The sequence below is a fragment of the Cornus florida genome, unplaced genomic scaffold (genome assembly GCF_030987335.1).
Source record: "Cornus florida cultivar Cherokee Brave unplaced genomic scaffold, ASM3098733v1 CherokeeBrave_3.0.0_Hap2_Chr11, whole genome shotgun sequence".
NCBI classification, from domain to species: Eukaryota; Viridiplantae; Streptophyta; class Magnoliopsida; order Cornales; family Cornaceae; genus Cornus; species Cornus florida.
In genome coordinates, this window is record NW_026775581.1 from 119,679,989 (window position 1) to 119,700,059 (window position 20,071).

General features: G+C 32.6%; 2 protein-coding genes and 1 non-coding gene across 4 annotated transcripts; 1 reads left to right on the forward strand and 2 right to left on the reverse strand.

The window, feature by feature from the left end:
- Nucleotides 1-878: 878 nt before the first annotated feature.
- Nucleotides 879-6,204, reverse strand: LOC132283617 (iron-sulfur assembly protein IscA, chloroplastic). Its single transcript, XM_059785603.1, has 3 exons — nucleotides 5,946-6,204; nucleotides 3,934-4,152; nucleotides 879-1,135 (listed from the first exon to the last, which is right to left on the reverse strand). Exons 1-3 carry the CDS (start codon nucleotides 6,103-6,105, stop codon nucleotides 993-995), a joined length of 522 nt encoding a protein of 173 aa, XP_059641586.1. The 5' UTR covers nucleotides 6,106-6,204; the 3' UTR covers nucleotides 879-992.
- A 529-nt stretch (nucleotides 6,205-6,733) lies between these two features.
- On the forward strand, nucleotides 6,734-6,806 carry TRNAK-UUU (transfer RNA lysine (anticodon UUU)). Its single transcript has one exon. It is a non-coding gene; the product is annotated as a tRNA-Lys (tRNA).
- A 1,209-nt stretch (nucleotides 6,807-8,015) lies between these two features.
- Nucleotides 8,016-10,726, reverse strand: LOC132285912 (ras-related protein Rab7-like). Of its 2 annotated transcripts, none has more exons than XM_059788148.1 (7): nucleotides 10,280-10,723; nucleotides 10,144-10,170; nucleotides 9,268-9,367; nucleotides 9,027-9,173; nucleotides 8,853-8,933; nucleotides 8,629-8,774; nucleotides 8,016-8,470 (listed from the first exon to the last, which is right to left on the reverse strand). In XM_059788148.1, exons 1-7 carry the CDS (start codon nucleotides 10,336-10,338, stop codon nucleotides 8,401-8,403), a joined length of 630 nt encoding a protein of 209 aa, XP_059644131.1. In that variant the 5' UTR covers nucleotides 10,339-10,723; the 3' UTR covers nucleotides 8,016-8,400. The 2 variants fall into 2 exon arrangements, with proteins under 2 accessions (XP_059644131.1, XP_059644132.1); XM_059788149.1 differs by having other exon boundaries at nucleotides 8,405-8,470; nucleotides 8,625-8,774; nucleotides 10,280-10,726.
- Between the last annotated feature and the right edge of the window lie 9,345 nt (nucleotides 10,727-20,071).

The window sequence follows — 20,071 nt, forward strand, 5'->3', positions numbered from 1 at the left end:
TGCATGAGCATGACATCCACCAATTGGTTCCATCATTTACAACGGAACTACCAGCACATGATGAAGAAGACTGAAGACCTAAGGTTAGAGAGTTCCACAAATATGATGAGTCATATAAAATTTGAACACAGTAACTGGGAAGAATGTTTAGAGAGCCGTGAGGGATAAAGTTATAATGGCACTGGTGCCCCTGCAAAGAGTAGGCCTCAATTGTCATAAACTTGACGAGTTGAAATTCTTCTCGATTATTAGTCGGGCTAAATCCCCGAACACCCCAGTTATTGAAAAAAATTCTTCTCGAGGGACCAATGCATTCACTAGAACTTAGAATTAGGTCACAATTAGCTCACATAGTAGATAAAGATGGGAAAGTCCCCCAACACGGTATGGCATGTATAATTTTGACCAAGCACTGCACCTGTATCATAAAGTGATTTAACCTGAGCTGCAAAGCCCACACAACAGAAGAGACAGACAAAGGATAGCGCTATGAAAGAGAGAATGGTTTGCCCATAATATGGCAACCACATAAAAGGCACGAAGACCACTGGCTTCAAAGGCAGTTGAAAGCACAATAGCTCCAGAAATTACTTTCAATGTCAAAGACAAAAATAAGAAAAAAAGAATTTGAGATAAACATCTCAAAGTTTTAAATTAAGGGTTTCTAGGTATTAGGTACTCCCGAAACACAACTTATCGATGCCAAAATTGTAATTTAGAACTTTAGATGTGTAGTATTCCAGAATAGATTGATCTAGAAGCATTGCCTGGATTATGAGCCCATATTCCTGTTGCATCTTACCATTATATAGATGCAATAGTATGAACTTAAATGAGCTTGGGGGAAGCATGATGGCATGCAGAAACACATTCCAAGATTTCAGAAACAATGACTTAATGATTCTCAACCAAACAGTTCATTACAATATCAAATAGACTAGGTTTTTCTTATGACAAATTAATTCTATGCGTAATTTTCCATGTACAAGTTTTCACATCTCAGCTGCAAATGATTTACCACAGCCACAAGTTTGCGTTGCATTCGGGTTTTTGAAAGAGAAGCCTCCACCAATAAGTGCATCACTGAAGTCCAACTGCATCCCATAAACGAATAGAAGACTCTTTGGATCACAAACTGCAGAAACAAGTAAAAAGAAAATGATATAAGACCAATTGGCATAGAATTATTACTTTAGATGGTGCAACTAGTAGCTCTTCTAGTATTTTACATGACCAGATGCATTTACGTTTTGGCATTTATACAGCAAAAAGATGAAACAAAAAAGTAAGCTACAGCATGACCTACTTCTTTCAAATGCCAGTTGTCCTAACACCTAACTATAATTATAAGTATTAAACCTGAACCATGGGTTGGGTCATTATTGGGCCAGTTGAACTTTGCATGCCAAGCAAACTTGCACAGTCAACCCAATCCAAACTTAAAGCCAAGAGATTTTGGATCAGTAATTGCATGCTATAGCCCCTTCAGTTCATTGTCAGTGGTGATTGTCTAAGGGTTGAGTTTAATAGATGTTTTAAGTACCCTTATAGGGTAAACCTAAGCAAGTTTCGGCCCAGGGTAGGAGACGTCAGATTTTCCTCCCCTAACCTCAACTCAAAACAAGCTACTTAAATGTGAGATGCTATATTAATAAAATAATCAAGTCACTCTAACCAAGTTTGAATTGAGAGACGATATAGATATATATATATATAATATCAAGAACTCTTCCAAGTGAAGTAACTTCAAGTTCTTGTGATCAATAATCTAGAAGAGTTGATTTGAGATCAACTCAAAAAAGCTTCAGTCCAGTTACTTTCTTTTCTTTGATAAGTTGAGTCCCGTGACTTTCTTGAAACAGTGTACCCTCTCGCATAATTATAATATCTATATCATTTCTACTTGTTCAAGCTGACACATTTCACTGGGAATGAAAAGCAAGGCAAAGCGATCCCTCATTTATGTTGTCTTATATTTGGCTGGTTCCATGTGTTTGTCATACCAAGGTTTAAAGAGATTTGCACTGAATCAAGCGAACTCTTCTGGTTGATTTTTTTGTTGTTTTGATTTTTTTTTTTTTTTTTTTCTTTTTGGGCAGGGGGCAGTACTGTAATTCAACCACAGAATAGAAATACATGATGTAGAAACAGTATCATCCCTAACAGACATAACAAACTACCCTTCAACCACAAGCACACTTTTCTGGTTGATCTCTTCCTTTTGGTTGTTCAGTTCTACCCAGACTACCCTGACAGACAACAGATTCAGGGAAAATTTGGCCATCATTTTTGGACTGCTTAAATGAATTCATTTTTGAACTCCTTCCATGTTTGACTACAATTTGTGCTGCTGCTCTATTTCTTCATTTTATTTTTTTTTTTATTTTTTTTTTGCCAACCTCCTGTTATTTAAATTCTTTTGTAGCAATTTGTACATTGAATGGAATCATGAATTTCTGAAAATAGTTCTTACCACTGATTGATGCAGATGCAGCAGTGGAAGGAAAGGAAGAAGAATAGGATAGAAGAGCAGGTAATAGAAAGTGTAGGGTTGATTTCCTTATCAAGGCATCTTTGAGCCTCCTGATTTACCAGGAGGTGTACCTACATGTGGACTTGTAGCATCTTCAGCACTAGTACATGTTCATCCACCATTTCAACCACATAGTGTAGACCAGATGAAGATGGGACCTATGCGCAAACAGGAACAAGGGTTCTTGGAAGTTGTTTTTAGGGTTCTAATTATTTGGTACCACTGATTTTTTTGCTAGTATTTATCTTTACCTGTTGCCTATTTTATTTTTAGTGTTCTAATTATTTGGTACCACTGATCTACCTGTGTATGGAATAATCGTCATTCCTTTAGGAGATTAATAAGAATTGCAGATTTCTTCTTCTTCTTTAGGAGATTAATAAGAAGTGCAGATTTCTTCTTCTTAATCATCATTACTTTAGGAGATTAATAAGAATTGTGGATTTCTTCTTCTTCTCAGCAGCAGACATGACACAGCCTCTACTAAAATTAAAAATTCATGCAGATGTTATTCTAACATGCTTCTTATTTCCTAGTCTGACCAGCTTAGTGTTAATGCAAATCAATCAATTGGGTGATCATTCCCTTCTTAATGCACAATTAGTTTCCACACTAATTCCATTCAACCGCAATAACATAAAATCTTTAAGAACCTGTTTTCATCTAAATATTTTGCATAACCATACCTACAACCAAATTATGAAACTTAATACATCTAAAAGCACATCAAACAATCCCTAATCGCTACTATAAAATTTTATTTAAGGATTACCACCCAAAAAGACTCGAATTTGTACTCCAGATTTATTCAAAGAAAGGTCAGGAACACAAGTGTGGGCCATTGGCTGGGGATTTGGTTTCATAGTAAGATATTAGCAAGAAAAAAATGTTGCCAAATAGGTTATATTCAAAAGGCAGTTGCGATGGATTCTGACGGGTAAGTTAGCGTATTTGCCTCGTGTTCAGATTTACTGTGTAAAGACTTTTCTCTTCCTCAAAAGGTTTTATCTTGGAAATGTTACATTGGAAAATGATGCTTGGTTATCGTCAACAATGCCAAGTTTACTCTTTAGAATCCCTATTGTTCAATGAGCTATGTCAGGTCCTTAGGGAAATTCCAAAACAAAATTCTCAAACAGAAACCTATTAGCAGACTTGAAATGGTTACTTGTACATTGTTTTGTTTGGTTCAATTTCAATTTTTCACGTCTCACACTCTCACTTACCTGGATTGTTAGATAGGAGGTATCTACAAGGTCTTGACTCAACCTGAATATACGTAGTAAAACAAATGATGGGAGAATTGTCATCAAGAAACACATAGGAATTTGGTTGCTCTAATATCAGTTTATGTTACTCGAGAACATTAAACAATAAAGAAACAAGAACATAAAGCCTACCAATCACAAAACCATTGTATTCGATGATGGAATCATCTGGTCTGGCGTTTTTTCTGTTCTCAAACTCCATTGTGTAGGACATACCAGAGCATCCACCCTGTTTAACACCAATTCTTAAACATAAATCTTCATTCTTCTCAGATCTCATCTTATTCAAATGCTTCAGTGCATTATCCGTCACAGAAATTGCAGGCGCAAGACCCCCTGATGTTGGTGGTGCTGAAACATACAACTAATTTATTAATTTATTCATTTAGCAGGAGAACATAATCCATTAAAGGCACCAAATAGGGCTTGACATAAGGAGATTTGTACAACTACAAGTCTACAATCATATAATAGTTCAAGAAAAATTATAAACCATCAATAACATATCAAAAAGTACTACATCAATTGTATTAATTAGTAAATTTCATGACAATTACAAATTATTTCAGGTTAAAACTTCAACTTTTCAAGCATTTGGTATATTATTGTGCCGGGAAGAAAAATTGAAGGCAAATACTTGTTATCCGCAAAATTCAGGTCATTATAATGTAATTTATTAAAATGATTTAATCATTAAATCATTCTAATGAGAAAACAATGAATCCCACGAGAAGAGAGAGAGAGAGAGGAAAAAGGAAAGAAAAAAAAGAGAAAGGCCTAAATTTATCCATGTAGCCTCCATATTAAATCATAATGATTGAAATGAATATATCAAGGCCATTGCTCGGTGGAAGGGTAGAAGCTCGGTATGAAAAAAGTGAGAACAAATATGCATATTCAAGCCTAAGAAAGCCACTTTGCACAAATAATGCCAGAGGTTAAGCTTGTACTGTTCCCTCCCCTCCCAGTTATTATTAACATAGCACACTGCATTGAACACCTTCTCCAAATTATCACTCTTTGTACATAAAGGAGTTTTAAGTAACGAAAATGTTTACTTTTTGGTATCTATTAACCAGCGATCTTCAATGCATCCCCACTTATATTTCATGTGATTGCATGTGGTTTAACTAACATTGTAACTTAAGCTAGCGCAAATGGCAAAAACTGATTTATGTAACAGAATTGAAATACTTGCGAAAAGACAATTTAAAGGTTTTTTTTTTGTATTATTATCAATTTTTAATGTGGGGTTGGGTTGGGGGATGGGATTTGTAATTAATTCTCTCCCCCATTCCCCGTGTAACCCAGTAGAGCGTTCGGGAGTTGAGGTAAGGCTTTTACATCCCCATGTATTTTGTATTTCATTTATTTGAATTAGTGATTAATCGGTTGGGGTCCAAGCCAATTGCTCTTAATCTAGGTAGGAATTGACCAGTGAAATATAACATAGCGTCCACGGGATTCGTGGATGATCAGTTCGGGCTGAAGCCCCTTTAACTAAGGGCATCATCCAGAGCCCTATCGAATCAAACCAGAGAAAGGGCCCTATGTGGGTAAGGATGAGAAGGTACCCCTTCTACTAAATTGGAGCTGGGAAAGTTAAAGCAGGACGTCTGATGCGACAGACACGCGACCTTATGGAATACAAATTTATTTATGGATTTTTTGGGCATAATTTTCATTTTTATACGATCATTTATGTAATTTTTTGGTATCTTTTGATAATAATCTTTAAAAATATGTATATAATCAAATATTGGAAAACCAGTGGCTCTAAAAACAATACTTATAATTTTCTAATGGACTTTGAATTCTTGAAACCTAAATTCGATATGTTTTTCAACAAGTTTTTTCAAAAATGGTTTCTTTAAAGCTTCTCGTGTCAATTACGATTTCAATTACAGAAAAGAATTAAAATGATACCTAATAAGTCCTTCATTTCTCAGGTGACATTTTTATTTTTAGATATTTTCAATCGAAATTTAATGGAGATACAACAAAAGTAAATGAACATTGAGCTGAAATACATAATTAGCCAAATTAGGCAATCCTGAAAGGAACTTTTCCTTGATATTTTTTTACTAAGACACACACACAGATACACATACATACATACATACATATATATATATGTGCAATACCTTCGATTGAAGAAGCGGATCGAATTGCCAATGATCTTCTCTGTTTGAGAACTGCCGGTGAAGATCGGAAGGACAAAGAAGTAGAGGTCTGAGGCAAAGGGCGTGAACTATTTGGAAGGCGGAATAGAGAGGGACAACGCAAAGTCGCAGAGAACGCCATTGGAGGCACCGATGACAAAACAAGAGAGAAAATAAAAAAGAGAGAGAGTTTCTGTATATGTTGAGGGCAGATGCATAGACAAAAAGTAAAGAGATAGTAATATCATAGCCGTACAAGTTTGAAGAATCTCCATTGACTCAGTTTTGTTCTGTCAAACAACGTACAAGATGATTTTTATGAAGATCGGACGGTGTTGGTGGCTTTTAGAAATCTCTGGTCTGGAACAAACACGTGGATGTAGCTGTTTAGTTGTATTGTTAAGCGAAGTATGAGGTCCTTTTCAGTTGATTGTTTAATCTTTTTTTTAATTGAAATTTACATATTTTATTGAGGTCTGTATTGCAGAACAGGAAGATACTTCGAGCCTTTAAGCTTTGTATATTGAATATATATATATACATATATTTTTTCCTAGTTATTTTTTGTGTCATTCTTATTACCTATGAAAACACACGTGCCTCGCATGCCAAAATTTACTTCAAAAATAAACAACGTACCACAGTTCTTCTATTGGAAAAAAATATTTTCACACCATTACAATTTTCAACCTAATAAGAAATTGAGGACATCACAAATTCTATAAGTATGTAACAAAACAATGGTAATAATTTGACTTTTTGAAAAACGAGCCGTCTTAGCTCAGCTGGTAGAGCGCGTGGCTTTTAACCACGTGGTCGTGGGTTCGATTCCCACAGACGGCGTGTACTATCAATTTTAATTTTTAATTAATTAATTTATTTTTATATATCACGTTTTATCTTAAATTATGCTTGTAAAGAGGTCCTCTGAAATCGAATTTTGAGAGTAGACCTAACATCCTCAATTGATGGAGACATTGAAGAATGGCTGTTTTTATTTATTTTTCTTGTCTTCTTCTCTTTAATTTAAAAATGGAATGGTATGCCAAACTCATTAACTGATTCTCGAAAAGGTGAAGCTTTGTAAGAAATCAAACTTGAGTATAATAACTTCATTCAAACTTCTGATTTCTTACTCTTATGATTTAAATAGTGGAACAACAGTCATTATGGTCTAAAACTCCTCATCTAGGTTTAAAGAGGTACAAAATACACTTCCAAACATACATATTCAAATAGCAAAGGTTTATTGCTTGTTACAATTACTTGTCGACTTCTCATCTCGTACCCCTCTGAATGTTTTTTTTAGGGTAAAGGTAATTGTATATAGGAACTAAAAATATGTAGAGGCCCAAAAGGGTACAAACATAATGTTTTGTAGTTGTGACAGTATGTGTGTGTGTGTAGCCAAGTTGGAGTTGGAATTTACATCCATTCAACCACAACATGTTTGAAATACTGAACACTGTGTGTGTGTGTGTGTGGAGAGCCAAGTTGGAGTTGGAATTTACATCTATTCAACCACAACATGATTGAAATACTGTAGGTGTAATTTCTCACACCTGAACCCTTGAAGAAATAAATCAGAGGAGATACACAGAATATAGACAAGGCAACAAAGAATTTTCGAAGAGAAGAATAATAATGGGAATTCAATGCCTTTTAATTCTCATTTATGCTCTATTTATAGGCTTTGTTCAGAGAATTACATGGAACCGTTTTCTGGCTTTATTACCAGACGTGGGTATTTATGCTTACTTATCGTGTGCATATTTCTTTTATGTCAAGCGTTATGGACTTATGGGCCTGTCGAGATTGGGCTATCCATAGGTTCTTATGCCAAGCGGAGCTTCTTTTGTCTAATTGGGCCGAGTTGACATGTGTGTATGGTTTCTATTGTTGGGCCTTCAACTGATGGTGGGCTTTTGGGTGTTTTTAACTTAGTATAGGCTGCTCTTTTGCTGCCATATGGTGTATTATAATTGGTGGGAATTTTTCCCCCTACAAAAACCAACCACTTCCCTCTGCTACATTTATTTCCAACCCCTATATATTATTGCTGGAAATAGAAGGACTTGAAATTAATCAAATTGCCTAAGATTTAGAGTTTCTATAATAAGACTAGAATTTTCTCTTTTTATTCTCAGAGGGGAAAAACAGTAACGCAGGGAAAAGAAAAAAAAAAATCAACAAGAAGCAAAGAAAAAAAATACAAAATGAAGAAAAACACAAGCACCAGTGCAAAGGTTTGGCAACCAAAGCTGTATTTCATCATAAAAATCATACAAAGTTTATATATTTTACAAATTGATTGTCATAACAACATCCTGGAACAATTTATTTAGCATTGCAAATAAAAATAAAAGCAGTGTAGAAGAATAATGGTTCGTGTAAATTTGCACCGATGTATATATTTCAAATCTTGGACCAGCTAACTTCAGCATGCACATCCTCCTCCTCCTCCCTGCTCAGTTTCGGAAATTGATTCCGGGATGCCCTGGTAGTAACTACAGAGAGTAGAGTGAATTCAGTGGAACCAGGTTGAAAAATGATTAGGAGGAAAAAATAAAAAATAACAATGCTCTTTTAATTGCTGTCATGCTCGTGTTCAGTGTTATGGTTATTTGGCTAAACATATGTAAAGTATATATATATACATACTTACATGTCCTGCTCATGTTCATTGACAAGTGCAGTCTTTGCAGCAGATAGAAATGCATCCTCAACATTGTAATCCTCTTTTGCTGAGGTCTCGAAATAAGGTATGTCTCCCTTCAAAGCACACCATTCCCTAGCTGTCTTCTCAGAAACCTGCACAAAAAGGATGCTTCATAACCATATGCCAAGAGCAAACGCGTACAGACATATAGATTCATCATACATTCTTACCACTCTGCTGTTTCCACCATCAATGTCTACCTTGTTTCCAAGTAACACAAAGGGAAATGCCTCGGGGTCACTTGGATCGGCCTAAAATCATACACAACATGGTCAAAATTTATTTATATACCAGAGCAATGTGGAAAAGAATAGAGCAAGATATCAAAATAAGCATCAAAACACCTGTTTAAGAAATTCTTCGTGCCAAATTTGAAGCGTTTCGAATGATTTGACTGCGTTGACATCAAATACAAGAATGCAGCAGTCTGCTCCTCTATAAAATGCAACGCCAAGGCTGTGAAACCTTTCCTGTCCTGCCGTGTCCCAAATCTGTTCAATTCGGAAATGTTTGAGCCAAGCAGCCTCACTTAACGTGTCATTTTAGATGGAAAACACACAGAAAACTTTTCGATTAGTCACTTACTTGTAACGTGACCAGTTTGTCGTCAATCTGTAGTTCTTTCGTGACAAAATCAGCTCCAATTGTAGCTTTATACTGTTGACTGAATCTCTTATATACATATCTGGAATATTGGCTATTTAAGACCAACAAATAATGGTATTCCTAGCATGGTAAACTGAAATGTAGTACTAAAATTTGTGTTACAAATACTTTGAAATCCAATTGCAAGGATCAAGAACAGTTTTACTAAGGGGTCCATAATGTACTAGTTCACGAAATTGAATTTGTTTCGGTATTTAAACATATATAGTGCACCAACCTTAAAGGTTGCAACATATCAATCATGGAGGACCTTAAGCATTCAAAAGAAGCAGACATTGCATCCAACAAGAGCTAAATTACCGCAGCAGAGGCATCATGTTGTGATGTTTGGACTAATTATGGTTGTAACTCTATGAACATAAAACAGTTTCAAAGAACTAAAACAAATGTTATCTACAATTTGAGTCTTTTATTTATTTATTTATTTATTTATATATATATATTCCATTCTCAATGAACAGTTTCAGATTACTAGCAACTGAACAAAATTTTGATATATTCTCTCTCTCTCTCTTTTTTACTTGTCTGAAAATAGGAAATCATTCTAAGAAAAATTAACTAATTAATCATACCACCATTAATTGCCTAACCTTTTCATCAGTGCTGCTTGTGCCCTGTATGCTGGTAGTATACATAGTAACATATAACATAAGTGGTAATACTATATGTAATATAATTATGCATGAAACAGACCTTAATCTATGAAGAATATATCCAATAATAACAAAATAAACTAGGGAAAAAAAAAACCAATTTCTCACATATCAAACCATGATGTTATATTAATATGGATACTGATTCATCAAAGATGTCTTTCCTACCCTGAAAATCAAAATAGGAAAACACAAGATTATAGAATGTGTATAACAAAGTAAATACATAAAAGAAGCAAGTAATAGAAAAGGAAAAATATATAGAAGCTAAATCATACCCACTATCACCAAGGACTATGACCTTTAGCAAACTTCTTTTTGGTGTCAACATGACCATCAATTGTTATTCAACAATACATACATACGTACATATATATATATATATATATATATATATATGTATATATATAGAGAGGGAACTGAGGAACTTATTGGATTATACACTTGGGGTTCTGTTTATGAGGATGATTCGAGAAAAAATGTATCGACTTTTCAGTTTTTTCTACAATCTTCTTCTTCTACTACTCCTCTTTTTGGTTGTGCACAGCACATCACAGCCATGTGAGCTATATAGCTTTGCTGAATATTGCTGACCAAAAACATATGTTTTCACGACAGCAAAGCTTTGTTTTTTAAGAACGCTCAAAATTTCTGTTTTTTGCAGGTTGATGACTTTGTTGTTGAGTCGTGCGTCCCTTTACACCTAATCACTTATGAGTTGGCACATAATTTCAGTATCCATTTTTTTAATCGGAAACACTATTCAATCTTAATTCTTAACTAGCACACAGGTTGGTAACAGTTACACCATCATTGTTGGTTAGCCCAATTGTCAATTATTAATTTATTTGAGCGCTTGAACAACCACTTATTCAATATAATGTCAAAAGTTTGGTTGTTAAATAATATCAAAAGTATATTTGGCGTCACTGAATTGGAATAAATTTAATATAAATTTTGAAATAAATTTTCTTCTATCTCAAATAAAAAAGACTCCGATTTTATGTTTCCAAACACAACATATATATTTTCAGTTTTTCTGCCTCAACATATGGTGAACCAATATAAGTTAATATATTTTTTTCCCTCTAAATTTTTTTTAATCTTAGGTTTAGTGAAGAATTCCAAAATGTCATGTGTCGATGTTTATTTCAATTATAACAACAAATATTAAAAATTACGCATTATCGTAGCCCAATTTAACTTCCTGAAATTTCAAATTAATTTTGTATTTTAGCTGTAGGATTTTTTCACCAAATTTTAATCAAAATTGATTTGGGTGCTTGCTAAATTTCAAATCAATGAGTTCAAGAAAAGCATTGTCTTGCTGCGTTTTCTTGTGACTTTACCTACCAGATGTCCATTGATTAAAAAAAGAAGCCTATTTGCAGATATGATTTTGACTGAAAAGTTTGTTAGTGGCTGTGCATCTCTTGTGACTCTTCACCCATCAAACCCTAAATTGGTCAAAATGTTTGCAACTGATCTAAATGGCATCTAATGTTGATAGATTGACATTTGTTTTTTATTTTTTATTTTTTCTTTCTGACAGTCTAGATAGATTGACATGGCATGGTCAGCTGTCACTTACCTTCATCATACTTCAGATGCCTAATTGTATGTTATTCAATATATATACTAGTATATATATATATATATTTGAGTAATGTTACGCGTACCTAATAAACTCAGCCACATTTTGTGTAAATATATGCATGTTCTGCTCTTTTTGTCTCTAGCTAAGAACCCTCAAAGATTATGGTTAAATCCTACTTAGAATATATCTTCTAGTTAATGTGCTCTGAATTCTCTCTCACACAATAAATCTTTCTTTTTTTCTTTTCTTTTTATGCACACAAGAAATCCAGGGTGGCAAAAGAGTGGTCGGTCAAGCAAAGAATACTATAGCTGCTTCACACACACACACACACACACAGACCTCCATGTCAAACAAGAAATTGTTTAAATTTGATTTCTTAATTAATGTGTTAGGCAAGCAATGTTAATTTTAATCAACAATGAGATTTATATAGTAATGATAAATGTAAGTGACCGTCTGTTTGTCAATCCATTTGGAATATATGTAACATGTCCTCAAAGTCCAAGCATTTTGTTGGGTCTTAATATGTGTTGAGATTTGAGAACCAAGTCAGTTAGTTAATGTATGGGCATCTGGTATTAGAAGGGGTTGGGCCAGCACCTACTACCAACCCATTGCAAAATCCACCTATTGAACACACACAAAAAAAAAATAAAAAAATTAAAAAAAAAAAAATTTGAGGGGGTTAAGTGTTCAAGTCTCGGTACAGTAAGTGTGCGTATTTGGCTGAAAAAAAAAAAATTTCTCACACTTTGGCATATTCTGTCAAACACAATTTACTTGAGAAATCAAAAGAATTTCGATGTCTAAATACTCTATTAGATATAATTCTGAAATTATTTAAAGGAATAGCAAAATCAGCCGTTTCAGTTCATTTGCCTTGATGAGGTTTTTGCACATTTTTATATAGCAATTTTTTTTTTTTTTTTTTTTTTTTTTTGCATTTTATCCTAATTTTTATTTAGATTGAATTAAAGACTATCAGTAAGTAAAATAAAGATGCAAGGTGGTAAATACCTGTGTCATTCTTTTATAGGTTAAGGATTCAATCCATTTCTTGTGCTTTACATGTTTTCAAGAAATATGTTATATATTGTATACATTATAAAATAAATATTTAACTATTTAATCTATTCATATTGAGTTTATATTGAAATAACAAATTCGAATACGGCACAATTAACTAGTTGAATTGTCGCGAAATTATATTAAAAAACTGTTTGGTATGTGGTTTGAAGTCAAACCAACCCCACAAACCCGAATTCAAATATTGTCGTTGAAGAAAGAAAATAAATTGTTCCCTTGGGCTGGAACAAAGCCAGAGAAACACCTCAAGGCTTAAACCTAATTGATTCAGATGGAATCCGAGGATGGAGGAGACCAATTTCCATGTGACCACTTTCAAAGAGAGCTTTAGGTTGGCCAATTGTATTGTCGTTTTAGAACCCAAATTCAAAGGTTGTCTTTGAATTTTTTTTTTCTAAGATCTGCCTTTTCCTAATTGATTTAGTAGATTTGTATTCCTCCTCCAATTTTCAGACGATCATTTTCAACGAGAGCTTTGGACAAAAAATAAATTGTTTCCTTTGAGTTTGAAGTCAACCAACACCACAAACACAAAGGGAGAAAAATTACTGTCAATCAGGAATTTAACGGTTGATATTTTTGGAATTTGATTTTTTTTATTTTTATTATTTTTTTTAAGACCTGTCTGTTCCTAATTGATTTAGTAGATTTGGATTCCTCCAATTTTCGTACCATCATTTTCAATGATAGCTTTGGACCAAAAAAACAAATTGTTCCCTTCGGATTTGAAGTCAAACCAACGCCACAAACAAGTATGAGCAAAAGAGAGTGAAATTACCGTAACCCGCTTTGTAACGGTTGAGTCGCTTTGTAACGGTTGAGTTATTCTTTGTTGTTCTTGGAGTTTGATTTTTTATTTATTTTTTATTAACAAAAAATACACTCACACATTCACTTTTATTTCTACAAAGACTTAAACCCTCAATTTTTTTATTTTGAAAGGTAAGAAAGTACTACTAGACTACAAGGCTTTTGATCTTAGGACTCAACTTCAAGCTTTCGCATCTTTAACTTCTAATTTAACGGAAGAGAAATTATTAATAAAAGATGAAAAATGATGTTTTGTACAATTAAAGATAGAAATTTAGTCTGAGAGTAAAAATAAAAAAAATAAAAAATAAAAATAGATGACATCACTTAAATCTCACCCTAAAAACTAAGGATAATGATTTTTAACTTGCCTATTTTTACCCTTTAAACAACTGAATAAGTGGTCAAGAGTAAAATAAATAAATAAATAAATGACCAACTAAAAGTGAAAATTCTAGATTATTCATTTTCCAACAATGTGAAAAAGTCAACGCCACCAGAACCCTAACAATTTAAGTCGATCTTCCATTTTTTTACGCTGCTATGAGCATAATATTGGAACCTTCCAACCAAATAACATTGACGAAATATCGTATAAATATGAAGAAGGCAAAAGTCCACCCTAATGTCTAAACATGTCCTATGACTAATTACAAAAATGCATTTTTCAACTATTATTTATTGTAAGGAGAGCAAAAAAAAAAAAAAAAAACTTTTATTTATTGTATTTAAGTAATCTATTTTTTAAAAACGCTTACATTGTACTTCTGAGGTTGATATTCATGGCGTTTGACCATTAAGTGAACTAAAATTATATAGAAACTTTTAATATTTTACAAAAAAATGGTCAAAAGTAAAATAAAAAACTAAAATTATATTTTTAACTTAAAACATACTATCTCTGTCCTTAAAAGAATGTTTCTGTTAGAGATTTGTGAGTTACAGTTTCTTAAAAGAGACATTTATTTTGTGATAAAAAAAATAAAAAAATTGAATGATGATTCTAAACAGTTGAGGCAAAACCCCAGTCTTATCTTTTATCCCGACTCTAGTGTTTATGCTATTTTAAGTTTACATTACATTTATATATATTTATGTTTTTTTTTCTTTCTAAAATGGTAAAACAAATATACATGGGAGGTTCGTACCAAACTAATATGTGTTGTATATATTGAGTATTGACCATACTGGACATGGAGCTTTCTTTGCGTCAACCTCTGCTGTGTGGAATAAACATGTCTTCGAATGTATACAGTTCCCAATTTGCCGTCCAAATTGAGAAAGTAACAATCAACGGTACCGCATTTCTTTCTTTTGACTTTTGTAAATTTGTGACTTTCTTGGAAAACTTGCCCAGTCCAGGTTTTGTTTGTGTCCTGGTTCATGGGATGCATATACATATCTATAGTTGTGTGTGCATATATATATTGAACTTACGCCGAAAAAAAAAAAAATCTTATTAAATCTTTTGACCTTTTCACGTTGGTCTTACCTTGTAAGTTTTAAATTTTTTCTTGTAAGAATTTAATAATGATCCCAAGTTATTGCCGAGACAACAAAGCCAGGGATTCTTCAATTCAATTATTTAAGAATAATTTCAACATTTCTTATAAGAAAAAAGATTTTAGGTAATTACAAAATATCATTCTCCAAAATTAATTATCATTTATATGGCACCATGAAAAGTGCTAACAAAAAAAGAGAAAGAAAAAAAAAGAGGTTCTGTGTGTGTGTGTGTGTGTGTGAAGAGTACTGTTGGTAGAAAATTATAGCGTTGATAGAAAATTAAAGAGTTAAAAATGTTATGATAGACGCCTTAATTACATTTTTCATCAAAGTAAAATGTGGTTTCTACTAATTTAGTACTTCTTTGAAATTTCAACAAAAGTCCAACGATGAGAAAGTGCACACTATAAGCATTACAAAATTCAATAAACAAACGTATATATTTGACAAATTTGGAACTCTTTTGGTTATTTTCAGAATTAATATATATATATTGATAAGTCAGAATTTATATATATTTCATATACGACTTCTGTTTTCAACCCTTTTAGCTCCTAGTGAAAGCCACATGTCACTATATATGTTAGTCCACCCATTAATCATGCATAATATGGACACTTGAAGACTTTTCTATATGGGAAAAAAAGAAGAAGAAGAAGGTCTTATCCCACACACGTGGCCAAACCAAGATAACATGTGATGAGTTAAAACTGGCATAGATTCATTGCATCTTTGAAAATATCTTAACATTGTAATAGCATTAAACACTTTCCTATAAGATATATAGGTTCTTTCTAATATGTATAATTGTGTTTCAATTTTCAAATAATAGAATTATTAATTTCACACTCTTTTTTCTATGATGGGTTGAGCTTTTGATTGGAATAGCTACCTAGACGAGCCAACAACAAATGATGAAAGTAAGTGCAACAAGTATACTCTTATCATTAGGTTGCATGCTCTCTTAATCAATGATTTGACAAATTATTAAATTAGGTCGACCAGATCCTTGAGTTAAAAGTACAATTAAAAAAATAATTTCACATGTTTTTCACAGTATGATATTAAATCAAAGAGTAATAATACAAAGTTTGACCAATAAATCCGAACACACTCCATCTCCTTGTGATTGAATTCGGAGAGGAATTTTCAAATCACATGAAATTTTGACAAAACTATTTTTCTAACGATGGCTGTCGTTGTAAAGTGAAGCTAAGCTAGCTTCCTTGTTACAAAAAGGCACACAAACTACGATTCGAGTGAATGAATCTAGACGAGAAAGTTTTGGTAGGTCCACAATGTTTGTGTTACTAAGCTTCGTGCCAAGTTCTGTTGTCCACATGCACTTCACAACTCTTAATGATCGATCCTTTTGTGGTTTTAAGGGGTGTTATATCACGAATCGCGATAAGTCTAACGATACTTTCGTGGTTTAAAGGGGTGCTATATATATAACGAATTATGATCAGTCTAAGCTAGGCTCAAATTTTTTTACCACATGAATATATATATATATATGATTGGTCACTACATTGGTTACCCTCTTAAATGCAACATTTTGTTTGTTAATTTAGCTAATAAAATATAGAATAATGCTATCAACAGATAGTATTCTTTCACCACAAACTCTATATTCTAAATTAAAAAATGTGTTTAATGATTCATTAATTTGAATTTTTTACATGTCTCAAAAATTGTACCAATTTTGTAATTAAATATAGAGAATTCATATGTCTTTATGAGGCAGCTCCCTTAAAAGCATTAGTCTAATGTGTATTATATGTAAATTCTAATTAATTTGTGTTAAACGTTAATCACAAATTATCATAAATTTCTAAATCTTAGAACTTTAATTAATTTCACATTCTTATAACGCATAAATAAATATAGTTAGATATACATATCTTGATTCATGATATCAAACCTTATTGAGATTAAATCCAACGTCCAGATCATTTAACCACGAATCAATCTGCAACTTTGATCAACAGGCAAAGGCGGAAACTGATTTATCTCTCTTAACCTTTTGCACACATAAAACTTTTACGTGTTGTATCCTTAATCGTACATAATTGATGGAGTATATGCACTTTTATAAAGGTAGAGAGAGGACGAGTTTTCTTTTAGTAACATAGTTCTACTTTCCATCAAAGTAAGAAATAAGAAAGGAAAACACTTCTCCAATAAGTAATTACTAAAAAGGTAATTATAAGTTGACCAAAAGTAAATAATATTAATTGATATCTATTTACTTAGCCACCAAGTAATATGTCACATGTCAAAATTATGTGAACCACAATTAAATAAATAATCTTACATTCTCCCACTTGGAATATATGATAATTTTTGTAGTGGTTTAGTAAAATAGTCATTAGTGTGCACCATAAATAAGATTAAGGTATTAAGTTGGTTATCATAAATACTATGGTAAACAAACTACCAATGCGAGTCATGGCGGTTGCATGCCACTAAATGACACAGTCCCTTCCATGTACCATAACACTAGTAACTCATTTAACATAATTTACAAGTGAGAAGAAACAATAAAGGTTTAGCAATAATGTCTTTTTTAAGACTATTTCTATTTTTATCATTTAAAGTAATGCATGCATGTACATACATAAATTAAGAAATAACATAAACACATTTTAATGAGTTCAAAATGTCAAATATATATAAGCATTGCTAAGCAATCCATAACAAAAATAATAGTTAACTTTGATTATATTCAAGACCCATTCTTTCAACATGCCCTATGAATGTCTTGGGCGATAATCCTTTTGTTAATGGATCTGCAACCATAAGTTGTGTGCTTATATTTTAAAAAGACACTCGTCGTTTCTGAACTTCTTCTTTAATGGTAAGATATTTCAGCTCCATATGCTTAATGCCGTTGGAATACTTATCGTTTTTAGTAAAGAAGACAGCTGCAGTGTAATCACAATAAATTTTCAGCGATCTGGAAATTGAATCCATAGCTCTAATGTTCATATTTCCAATACGATACAGGGATTCCTTTTAACCCAAACCACAAATCCAAATGACGATTTCTTGTTCACGGGGAATAGGGAGAAAATTCCAGTTGAAGCCATTGGGACATTTCGTTTAGTTTTAGATAGTGGATTTCATTTAGATTTGTTTAAAACTCTTTATGTTCCTTCAATTTCCCGTAATTTGATTTCTTTGTCCAAACTTGATATTGATGGGTTTTTATTTAAATTTGGTAATGGATGTTTCAGTTTATTCCAAAAATCCTAATTTATTGGTTCTGGTATTCTTGTTGATGGTTTATACAAGATAAAGTTTGATGATTTATTTTCTGAAATACTTTTGACATTGCATCATAATGTTGGAACCAAAAGTAGCTCAATTAATGAAAATTCATCTTTCTTGTGGCATAAAAGATTGGGTCATATATCCAGTGAAATGTTAAAAAGATTAGTAAAAGATGGAATTCTTTGGAATCTAGATTTTATTGTGTGTGTGGATTGTATTAAAGGTAAACAAATCAAACACACAAAGAAATGAGCCACAAGGAGTATAGAGCTTCTTGAAATTATTCATACAAACATTTGTGAACCTTTTGATATTCCATCTTTTGGTGGAGAAAAATATTTTATTACCTTTATAGATGATTTTTCGCGTTATGGATATATCTATTTGTTGTATGATAAATCTCAAACAGTGAATACTCTTGAAGTATACTTAAATGAGGTTGAAAAGCAACTAGATAAATCCATAACGTGAAAAATTATCTATAAAGGTGATAAAATATTTTTCTCCACTAAAAGATGGAACATCAAAAGGTCCACAAATGTCTGTATGAATAATTTCAAGAAACTCTATACTCCTTGTGGCTCCTTTTCTTGTGTGTTTGGTTTGTTTACCTTTAATACAATCCACACACACAATAAAATCAGTAAAATCTAGATTCCAAAACTAAGGGCTCTGATACCACATGTAAATTCTAATTAATTTGTGTTAAACGTTAATCACAAATTATCATAAATTCCTAGATCGTAGAATTTCAATTAATTTCATATCCTTATAACGCATAAATAAATATAGTTAGATATACATATCTCGATTCATAATAACAAACCTTGTCAAGATTAAATCCAACGTCCAGATTATTTAATCACGAACCAATCTGCAACTCTGATCAACAGGCAAAGGCGGAAACTGGTTTCTCTCTCTTGGCCTTTTGCACAAATAAAACTTTTACGTATTGTATCCTTAACCGTACATAATTAATGGAGTATATGTACTTTTATAAAGGTAGAGAGAGGACCAGTTTTCCTTTTAGTAACATAATTCTACTTTCCATCAAAGTAAGAAAAAAGAAAAGAAAACACTTCTCCAATAAGTAATTACCAAAAAAGTATTATAAGTTGACCAAAAGTAAATAATATTAATTTATATTTATTTACTTAGCCACCAAGTAATATGTCACATGTCCAAATTATGAAGGCCACATTTGAATAAATAATCTTACATTATATAGATATTTTAGGTTGAGTAACCACTTTAACAGATTTCCTTGGCCGAGTCTGTGTGGATGCCATGTCATCAAAAGTCACGTACACCTTCATTTAATCATCAAAATTCATGTGTTTCTCTATCAAAAAAATACCCAAACTGTGATACCCCTCGATTCTAGAGTCACGGGTGATCAAGTCCGAGCATAGATCCGAGGGATACCAAACAATTAATACGTAAAACGAACAAGGAATACAAAACTGAAATTAAAAAGAAATAAATAATATAGCTGAAAAAAAATCTGATTACAAAATCCTCAAAGGTTATTATTGTAAAACCAAAACTCCAAAACCTCCATTTATTTACAACTCCGGAATCCATCTCATGGACCCCTAATAAAATCCCAAACCGAAGAAAAAAGAACTGAAACAAGACCAAAGCTAAATAAAGAAAGTAATCCTACATAATTGGAGGAATAGAAGTCTGTATCTGCTCTGCACGATCAAATTCTAACCCTGGAACTGACGAGCACCTGAAAAATAAAAGAGTGGGTCAGGCCCACATGCAAGTCCTGAACTACTATGATCCA

Bases quoted from the DNA above. Each gene is read 5' to 3' on its own strand.
- LOC132283617 (XM_059785603.1), bottom strand. From the start codon at position 6,105: ATGGCGTTCTCTGCGACTTTGCGTTGTCCCTCTCTATTCCGCCTTCCA. The intron at 4,153-5,945 runs GTATTGCACATA...TGTATGTTTCAG, and splicing joins ATCCGCTTCTTCAATCGAAG to CACCACCAACATCAGGGGGT. The intron at 1,136-3,933 runs GTAGGCTTTATG...TTGTTTCTGCAG, and splicing joins ATACAATGGTTTTGTGATTG to TTTGTGATCCAAAGAGTCTT.
- LOC132285912 (XM_059788148.1), bottom strand. From the start codon at position 10,338: ATGGTCATGTTGACACCAAAAAGAAGTTTGCTAAAGGTCATAGTCCTT. The intron at 10,171-10,279 runs GTATGATTTAGC...TTTGATTTTCAG, and splicing joins ATAGTCCTTGGTGATAGTGG to GGTAGGAAAGACATCTTTGA. The intron at 9,174-9,267 runs GTAAGTGACTAA...CGAATTGAACAG, and splicing joins ACAAACTGGTCACGTTACAA to ATTTGGGACACGGCAGGACA.